Source organism: Vigna umbellata, chromosome 5 (assembly GCF_029865625.1).
Source record: "Vigna umbellata cultivar VRB3 chromosome 5, Vumbellata_1.0, whole genome shotgun sequence".
Classification (NCBI taxonomy): domain Eukaryota; kingdom Viridiplantae; phylum Streptophyta; class Magnoliopsida; order Fabales; family Fabaceae; genus Vigna; species Vigna umbellata.
Genome location: NC_142169.1, coordinates 59300095 through 59310949, shown reverse-complemented (window position 1 = coordinate 59310949; position 10855 = coordinate 59300095). Strand labels below are relative to the sequence as shown.

The 10855-nt window shown below is 37.8% G+C and overlaps 1 protein-coding gene across 2 annotated transcripts; it reads left to right on the top strand.

Moving 5' to 3' along the window:
- Positions 1–5339: 5339 nt before the first annotated feature.
- LOC148198743 (uncharacterized) lies at positions 5340–10002 on the top strand. 2 transcript variants are annotated; one of them, XM_088114794.1, is made up of 2 exons: positions 5340–6920; positions 9644–10002. In XM_088114794.1, the coding sequence occupies exons 1-2, from the start codon at positions 5340–5342 to the stop codon at positions 9671–9673; spliced, it is 1611 nt and encodes a 536-aa protein (XP_087970920.1). In that variant the 3' UTR covers positions 9674–10002. The 2 variants fall into 2 exon arrangements, with proteins under 2 accessions (XP_087970920.1, XP_087970921.1); XM_088114795.1 differs by having other exon boundaries at positions 5355–6912.
- Positions 10003–10855: the final 853 nt, after the last annotated feature.

Here is a 10855-nt window from a genome sequence, read left to right as displayed (position 1 = left end):
TATTGTTAATAATCCTCCTTATCAATTGATGAAAATTTAAACCCAAAATTGTTACAGAATATATCAATGCGAGAAAGAGAAATATTATTATATATATATATATATATATATATATATATATAATATTTATTTGTTGCTTATAAGAAAAACAAATGGATTTTTTTTAGAAATGTAATTAAAACATGAGAGCGCTGATAGAAAAAAAAATTAAGACAGGAGAGCATATTGTACACGAACTTGCTTAATGTTTGGTTTTGTCAAGAGTGAAGGTCAGAAAAAAATAGTATGTACAACATATATAATAATAAAGAATTTTGTAAATTTAACTTTACGTTTAAGATTTAATACTATTATTTTTTGCAGTGTGCATACAAATGTTTACATAATAATTTTTTTAATGGTATATTTGGTAGAAAGGATACAAACAGAGGAGAAAAGATAAAAAAAAAGTGAAAAGAAAAATTGTTTAATCGAAAAAATTGAAAAAAATATTTGACTTGTTATTAATATTCTTATTTATTATAATTTATTATAACAATAAAAAACAAAAAACAAAATACTCTTAATTGATTACAGGTTAAAGATTTTACGTTGTGTTGAATATTTTATCACCCTTTTATATTCGTTCCAACAAAAGACTCAATTTATATTTTATTTTATTTTTTTTGTTTCTTTCGGCTTTGTTTATAGATACATATATCTGTCAATTTTGATTCTTTATTGCTTTATTGTTATGTCGATTTCTTTTATATAAGTTGAATAATGATGGAGGATAAACAATGGTATGGCATTAATATGAAGTAATGACAAAGTGGGAGATCGCCATGAAACTACAAAATGTTGTTTGTTTTCGTATATATGTATATATCCATGGCTTCCTCCTTATTTTGTCTCTTTCTCTCATTTCTGTACTTTCCTTTACCTAAATAAAAACAAGACAATGGGAAGAAGCTACGTCCTAACGCAGGAAACACTGAACCATATGCAGAAGCTATTACTGATTAGAATATTCTTTATTTAAAACGTGGAAATATGTTCTAATCAAAATGAGATCACCGATTAATTAAATTTTTTACTTTTGTTTTGTTAATTTAATATTTGATTATTTAAGTTTAGTTTTTTATAACTATTAAAACTAGACTACTTAAGGTTTTTTTTTTCTATATTTCTTTTGTAAAATCCTTTTAAAATGTAAAATAGTAGAGATGCAAATTCAAGATTAACTTTGGCATGTTTATCTTTACCAGAGTTGGATAACGCCTTTGAGATCACTTTTTGTCTCAAAGATATGAAGTTATCGTATGTTGTATATTGGTGGGTGAAGAAAGCTAAGTTTTGAATTTTGAAAGATAGGGAAGATGTTAGATTTTAGAGGTTAGTATAAGGGAGATATTAGTGTATCTCTTAGTAAGGTTAGAGTATTGCATTGATTCTATATCTCGGACAATGTCTGTAGTATGAAGGTGAAAAGTTGTAACATGTTTGACTTTAGAGTGGAAGAAGGTATAGTAACCCTAAAGTGTATAAAGGAGATTAATATTTGGAAAAGAAAGGTCAGATGAAGTAGAACTTTTAGGATCAATAAGGTATGATGGTGTTTCCTAAGTAAGAGAGAGAATAATATTTTAGGAAGATGAAGTATCTTAGAGGTCTTATACAAAGTTAGAAATCAGAAAGAGATGATTGGATCTTCTCAACAAGGAAACATTATCAAAGTAAAGAGTAGAAGAGATGTTCTAAGTAACGTGGTTTACACATGAGAGAATGTTTGACTTGGGGTTGAGGTGGAGGATTTCAAGTGACGAAGGGAGAAACACATCGTTAAGATTTTTCTCGTAAAGAAGGAAAAAATAGTATTATCATAACACGGTAAAAAAGGAAATGAGAATAAAAGTCTTAAGTAGTTGAAAGGTATCTGCGATAGTTGGTATTGAAGTGGTTAGCACAAATAATCTAATTCAAAGATATATGTTACAAAGTTGGTGTTTGGATTAAGGGTTTTGGTTGTCGTCAGCATGGTAAATGAGTTATGGTTGCCTGTAAAGGGAGTTGGAGTTGAGCCGGTGGTTTTACTACAATTTCATCCAAGTGGGTGTATGACATGTCTTATGGTGATCAAAGGATCCAATTTCAAAGTCAATATGAATTGTTTGTTTTGCAAGGTTGGGACATAATCTCAAGGGTGAATTGATTGTTTTCCAATCTCATCCCTATCGGGTTCTTGTACCCAAATAAGTGGTGTTATTTGATTCAATAATTTATTGATAATTTTGATTTATTAACGAATTTTTGTAACTACCAACAAATTTGTTTGTCAATAATTTTTTTAAGTATTATGGTTTGCGTGGTCAATACAATCATTAGTGATTAAATGAATATGATAAATTTTATTTTTGAGTTAAATATATTTTGAATGAATAGGATGCATCCAACTTTTGAACCATTGAGACTGATAATTAACATTTATTTAGATTACTTTAAAGATGTTTTACTAATATATATATATATATATATATATATATATATATATATATATATATATATATATATATATATATAATAACATGATATCAGAGTTATGGTTAAAGTTTATACTAGTGAGATTTGTGTGGAAATATTGTCTAGTCTCACACTCGAGATATATATACTTCGGCGTGAGAGGGTGTATTGAAAGTTCCAAATCGACTAGAAATAAAGTCAATTTATAGTATATAAGTGGATACAAATCTCACTTTAGAAGCTGATTTTGTAAGGATTAAAATCTACTTCTTAACATAACATGATATTAAAGTCACATTAAAGTTTATCCTATATTCTTAAAAAAAAAAATAGTCAAGTTAGAGTTCACTAGTGCAGAAACGGCTTTTCACGTCACCCAATAGACGTCCGTCCCACGAATCCCCAACGTATATATGTGACCGGTGGCATAATAGTAAATAAGTGGACCTCTAGACGTCCGTCCGTGGTCGAGACGGACGTTTTAAACATTATAGACGTCCGTCACACGCGGACGGACGTTTTAAAGGCTGCCGTTGTCAATCCTTGAACGTCCGTCCTGGGTCGAGCTGGACGTTTATAGTATTATAGACGTCCGTCACATGCGGACGGACGTTTTATAGGCGTACGTTTTCAATCTCTGAACGTCCGTCCTGAGGTGAGCGGACGTCCGTGCGCGTGGCGAGCATGTTCATTAACAAAGAACGTCCGTCCAGTGAGTGCGCGAACGTCCGTCCTCAGAACGGACGTTCAGACGACTGACAGAGTCAATCTCTGAACGTCCGTCCTGGGTGAGCGGACGTCCGTGCGCTTGGCGAGTATGTTCATTAACAAAGAACGTCCGTCCTGTGAGTGCGCGAACGTCCGTCCTCAGAACGGACGTTCAGAGGACTGACAGACATGCTTTTTGAACGTCCGTCCCTGGCCGAGACGGACGTTTATAGTGTTATGAACGTCCGTCCTAGGTGACGGACGTTTAAAAGCTCAACAGTGAAAATCATGTGCACTTGTGAACGTCCGTTCCTGGCCGAGACGGACGTCTGTGTTTAGCTTTTTTAACGTCCGTCCCAGGTTGAGACGGACGTTTATAATGATATGAATTTAATATGCTGACAACTGAACGTTTATAAGCTGAACGTTTCAAATACCATGGCAGCCATTATAGACGTCCGTCCCCGCATCACGGACGTTTAAAGTACTGACAGGTTGTTGGGTATTTAATTGTCTTCAGTCCTTACACGTCCAGTCTGGAGGGCACGGACGTCTATAATATTATAGACGTCCGTGCCCTCCCAGGACGGACGTTTATGTACTGACAGGGGTGGTTGGGTATTTAATTCTCTGCAGGTTTAGGTTTAGGGTTTACACGTCCAGTCTGGGGGGCACGGACGTCTATAATATTATAGACGTCCGTGCCCTCGTAGGACGGACGTTTATGGGCTGCAATTGGGAGTTGAAACGTTCAGTTGTTCAGTACAGTAGACGTCCGTGACCCAGGACAGACGTTTAAAGCACCCGCGAATATGATTTTTAAATCGTCAAAGACGTCATATTAGTGACGAAACGGACGTCTATAATATTATAGACGTCCGTGCCTCCCAGGACGGACGTTTATGTACTGACAGGGGTGGTTGGGTATTTAATTCTCTGCAGGTTTAGGTTTAGGGTTTACACGTCCAGTCTGGGGGCACGGACGTCTATAATATTATAGACGTCCGTGCCCTCGTAGGACGGACGTTTATGGGCTGCAATTGGGAGCTGAAACGTTCAGTTGTTCAGTACAATAGACGTCCGTGACCCAGGACAGACGTTTAAAGCACCCGCGAATATGATTTTTAAATCGTCAAAGACGTCATATTAGTGACGAAACGGACGTCTATACTATTATAAACGTCCGTCCCCCAGAGTGTCGGACGTCTAAGATTATAAAACCTTTGCTCCCGCGAAACGTGACCAGTTACCTTGCTCCGCAAACGCGCAACCACTGTTGATCGTCTTCCTCCGCAGAACGCTGCTGCGCCATTGATTTGCAGGTGCGTTTTCTCACTTTTGGACCGTTTAAAATTACATTTAATCGGATTACATTGGTATGTGATGAAATGTCTTTGATTTGAACCGATTAAAAATTGTTTTGGGTCCGTTTTTTTGCAGACTCTTGCGTGTTCTTGGACGACTTCCTTGACCTCTTTTTGGACTGCGAGTTAGGCCGTTTAGTCCTCCACTTCCCTCCTTCTCATTTGGAATCAACTTTTCAGGTTAGCTTGTTGGTTGAAAATTTTGTGTATGCATGTATGTGGATTTTGTGTATGGACGTTTTTGACTTATGTTATTGTGTTAAACGATTAATGCGAAATGTGTATTAGTGTATACACGTTTTTGACTGTTAAATTTTGTGTATGCATGTATGTGTTATTGTGTAAAATGTGTATTAGTTATTGCCATACATTGAGTGACACTTAGTTCCCGTTTGAAATTTAAGACAAACGATTAATCTTTTAATCGTTTGTGTTAAATTTTGAATTGTCCGATTGGACAGTTTGAAAAAATTAATTTTCATAATTTGCAATACCATGTCAATTGGAGTTTAAGGATAAGATTGATGAAATTTCGGTTCAGTACTTGTGTTGTTCTCCGGATGCATATTTGATTGTGGTCATCGTTGACTACTCTCATTTCGTGTATTTTGGAGACCAATGCGAAATGCTGCCGAAATTGTATCAATTTTATGACGTACACTTCAATGCATGTGGCTGAGCAAATTATGAAAATTAATTTTTTTGAATGGGTAGGGCCTAACCTTGTGAGAGTTAAAACACTTGAACTAATGATTTTACGAACATAGTATGGATCGAAGATGGATGAACGAACGTCGCATGAGTGAAGAATATGACAAGGGTGTTTCGCAGTTCTTGCAATACGTTCAACAAAATGCTAAGTCTGTCAACGGGACATATTTTTGTCCTTGTGTGCGTTGTCTTAATCAAATACGCCAAGACTTAGGCAATGTGCGTGACCATCTATTCATATACGGCATAATGAGGACTTATACCGTTTGGACTTGGCATGGAGAAGTACTTGAGCAGCCTACCACGTCACGAGGAACAAATTATGTGGAAGAATGGATGAGTGACCATTTAGAGGACATGATACGTGATGTCGGTGAAGATAATTTTGGAAGGGCTAATTTGTATGATACTCTTATTAATGATTCAGAGCAACCGTTGTTCCCAGGATGCTCAAACTTTACACGCTTGTCTTCAACTTTAAAGTTGTTTAGTTTAAAAGCAAGGAATGGATGGACCGATAAAAGTTTCACCGAGTTGTTGGAGTTGTTGAAGGAGATGCTTCCAGAAAATAATACTCTACCTATTCGTAATTACGAGGCCAAAAAAATTTTATGTCCAATGGGTCTTGAATATCAAAAGATACATGCTTGTCCTAATGATTGTGTTTTGTACACAAAGGAGTTTGCTTCGTTAAACTATTGTCCAACATGTGGTTTATCCCGTTTTAAAAAGAAATCTGACAGAGTCACTGGTAATGAAGGTAATGATGGTGCACCTGCTAAGGTGATGTGGTATTTGTCTATAATACCTAGGTTCAAACGTATGTTCTCTGTTAAAGAAGATGCAAAGAACCTTAAATGGCACTCTGACGAAAGAAAGTGCGATAATCTTCTTCGACACCCTGCTGATTCTCCACAATGGAAAAATATTGATGACAAATTCCCTGAATTTGGTGCAGATCCAAGAAACTTAAGGCTTGCACTTGCAACTGATGGTATGAATCCTTATGGAAACTTAAGTAGCAAACACAGTTCGTGGCCAGTTATGTTGATGATTTACAATCTTTCTCCTTCGTTGTGCATGAAGAGAAAATATGTGATGTTGACCATGATGATATCGGGTCCTAGACAACCTGGAAATGACATTGATGTTTACTTAGCACCTTTAATTGATGATTTGAAACTGTTGTGGGAAGAAGGCATCGACGTGTTTGATTCACATGTTCAGGAACATTTCCGTTTGCGTGCAATGTTGTTTTGCACTATAAATGATTTCCCAGCATATGGAAACTTGAGCGGTTATAGTGTTAAAGGTCATTTTGCATGTCCCATATGTGAAGAAAACACTAGTTACCTTCAGTTGAAGCATGGTCAGAAGACAGTATATACAAGACATCGAAAATTTCTTCCTCGTAATCATCCTTATCGTAGATTGAAAAAAGCATTTAATGGAAGTGCTGAGGATGAGGTTGTGTGCAGACCCCGGAATGGTCAAGAGGTGTACAACGAAGTCAAAAACATTGACATTGTGTTTGGAAAACATCATAAAAGTACCTCTGCAAAGAACATTTGGAAGAAACGATCGATATTTTTTAAGCTTCCATATTGGTGTGAACTTGATGTTAGACATTGTATTGATGTGATGCACGTTGAAAAAAATGTTTGTGACAGTGTCATCGGAACTTTATTAAACGTCAAAGGGAAGAGCAAAGACGGAATAAAGGCAAGACAAGATTTGGCTGACATGGGAATCCGATCTGAGTTACATCCACAGATAATAGGAAGACGCACCTATCTGCCCCCAGCCTGTCACACACTTTCCAAAAAAGAAAAACAAAGTTTTTGTAACTGTTTAAGAAGTGTGAAGGTTCCGCAAGGTTATTCTTCAAATATTAGTAACCTTGTGTCTATGCAAGACTTAAAGCTAGTTGGTTTAAAGTCTCACGATTGTCATGTATTGATGCAACAATTGTTACCGGTTCTTATTCGAGGCATATTACCTCCTTCTGTTAGGGGTATTCTGACACGTCTGAGTTTTTTCTTTAATGCCATTTGCAAGAAAGTTGTTGACCCTCGAGGTTTAGATGAATTGGAAAATGAGGGAATAAGACTACTATGTCAATTGAAAATGAGGTTTAATGCCATTCTGACTACTATGTCGGCCTCAGACTCAGGATCGGGAAAGAGCAGACGTGGACGAGGCGTCACCCGAGTGGCAGATGTGACATCCGGACGCGTGGATGGTCAGAGGAGGCATGTTGACATTGACCCCAGATCAGGTCATCCATCAGGGCCAAATGCTGATAGGTTTAGGAGTTATCTGGGCAAGTTAGCAAAAAGTCATGTCTCTATCCTTCATGCATGTTGGGATGACGTCCCAGAGGTCGACAAGAACCTCTTATGGCAAGATGTTCAGGTATGTTTAGACTTCATGCAATTTGTGATATACTTATCTGTTAACTTTTCTCTTGGTAACAAGTTTTTTGTTTTAAACAGCAACATTTTGATATTCCAAACACATTGCAAATCAGAAGGAAAGTGTTATCGCATATAGCGATAAGATTTAGGGATTTCAAGACAAGGCTGACACGACTATATGTCTTTGGAGATAGACAACATGAAAATCCATCTCAGCATTATACCTTCACAGAGGAGGATTGGATGCAGTTTCGTGCATCTAGAGAGTCTGAAGAATGGAAGGTATGTTTCTTAAGATCATCTTTCATTGAGTTTTTATGATTTTAGACTTACTTATATACATGGTTTCACAGGATAAAAGGTTAGCCGCCCAAGAAAGACAAAGGCTAAACGACACACCCCACTTGTTATCACGAGGTGGATATGCAAAACTGGAGAAGAAACTGAGAAAGTCTACAGCCGATGCCTTGGGACTTGAGTCGCCTGACCTAGCACCTGCACCTGCTAGGTACGAGCTGTGGAAGGCTGCTAGGACTAAATCTGATGGGAACATGACATCTTCCTCAGCTGCCTTGATCTCACAGAGAATTGTAAGTTCAAATTATAAGCAGTTATTTGATTGTGTATCTATCACAGCATGTCTTCTAAGTAACTTGGTTTTTTTATGTGCAGGATGAGTTGGTTGAGCAGCAGACTCAGGGCACATTTGCTGGCCAAGGTAGGGACGACATTCTGACAACGGCCATAGGAAGGCCCGAGCACCCAGGACGTGTACGTGGAGTTCCAGGGGCGATTGCTCTTCGTGACTATTTTGGCCCTACACAAAAAACCCCCCAATCAATGAGTCAGGAGACACTGAGGCGATGGATCTTCAATGGGAGGAAAGACTCAACCAAAGCATGAGATCAATGGAGCAACGATTCATGGAGCAGCTACAAGAACAAAAAGAAATACAAAGAGCGCTTGAAGAAAAGCTGCATTCCATGACGGAAGGCCACATGGGGGCCGATGAAACTCCCACAGCACCTCGTGTCAGCACTAGAGGATCATGCTCTGCTGTCGAACCCAATGAGTATAACGGTCAATATGACCTGTTGGTTGATGGGGATCCCCCACGCATTGTGGCTGTCGGACGAGTGCTTGAGGGAGGGGAGACCATTCATGGTGTTGCCATATTACCCGAGCACGTGCGTGTGACCATTGACGAGGTTCGGGATCCCCAGGCTCAGGTGCCTGTACCCACTCCAGAAATTAACTTTGTGGGGGAGGCCATAGGAACATTTATTGCCTGGCCTAGAGCATTGATCATGTCCCACATCGCGACTCCACAGGTATAATGTCTTTTTCCTTAGTATTTCTATGTTAATTATCTTCATATTATAAAGCTTTGTCGTAAATTCTTATCTTCAGTTCACACGTGCTCAGAAGCAGCCAATTCATGATACAGTCATACATGAAGATGATGACATGGCTGAAGCAGAGGATGATCCTATATCAAAGTTAGTGACAAAATTACCCAGATTTAAGAAAGCATCATTAGAACTATACTGGGATTTGAGGGTATTTGGTCTTCCCCCACAGGTGCCAGTTTATATCACATTTTCTGATGCATTGGAGGTGATTGAGGGAGACAGGATGTTGAATATTTCCATCATTCAGCTGTGGTGCATGTAAGTTAGTCAATTTGGTCTTTGATATTACTTTTATTTACATTCTTATATAGTTTCTAACGACTTAACTTTGTTGTTTTAGGTACATGGACACAATCGTTGTAGACCAAGGTCGGTCTTCCATGTACGGATTTGTTGAACCTCAGACCATTCAACCGTCTGGTAACACACTTCAAAACAGACAACATTATTTGCAAACATGGATGGATGAGTCCAAAAGAGACGTATACCTTGTGCCATACATTGACGGGTACGTGTTTTTATATGTGGTCAGTTTATTATTATAGTTTCCTTAATTAGTTGAATAACTATTTGTCCTTCGTGATAGGTCTCACTGGCAGCTGATGGTCATCATTCCCAAAACCTGTAAAATTATATGGTTTTGTTCGTTGCACAGGAGGATGAAAACTGAGTTGAGAACCATGCTTCAAGGGTAAGTGTTTCTCCAAAAAATGACTTCAATTTGATGTTAACCTTCAACTTTTATGATAAAATAGTCATATTAATTATACTTTGTGTTTTCAATCTGTACAGAGTTATTGGTAAATCTCGTGGTCAATTGGTTCAAATTTTGTATCCAAAGGTTGTAAGTCATTTATAGTTTCTAATTCATTTATGTTATTGAATGATCTAAATTTTTAACTATTTAGTTTGTTATTTTAGTGTAACCAGCAAGTAGATTCATGGGAATGTGGCTTCTATGTGATGTGTTGGATTAAGACCATCATTCGAGCTGTCATTACAGATGACTGGAATGAGGTAATGATGTATACCTTCAATACATTACAAATCAAAATCATCTTCAACTATATATGAAACAATAATGAATCTTTCTTGAATTTTGCAGCACTTCAAGACTACATCGCCTATTACAGAGGACACAATTAACCAGATAAGGCAGGAGTGGACCGCTTATCTTCTACAAAGATGGAGTTAGGAATAGTTATATTTCTTCTTGATTGAACATTGTTTGGTTTTAGTTTTATTTTTATGTTAATAGTTTGGTAGTGGATTGAACATTAAGTAGAAATTTGTTTATATAAAACGCATATTTATGTTATTGGAGAATTGTTCTGGGACATTTTTCTGTTTTTCAGGTGTGGTTCTATTGAAAAAACAAACAAATTTTTAAAAAAAAAACGCCCACTAGACGTCCGTTAGTGTACAGTCGGACGTCTATAGACGTCCGTCTGTGCACATACGGACGTCCCACCCCAGCCCTACACCAAAAGAACTCAGCAAGGTAGATGTCCGTCCTCAGACAGCAGCGGACGTTTATATGGACGTCCGTCCTCAGACAGCGGACGTTTATTATAAACGTCCGTGGTTAGGCAGCGGACGTTTATTATAAACGTCCGTCCTGAGGCAGCGGACGTTTATAATAAACGTCCGTCCTCAGGAACGGACGTTCATATAAACGTCCGTCCTGATGCAGCAGACGTTTATATAAACGTCCGTCCTCAGGCAGAGCGGACGTTCATATAGA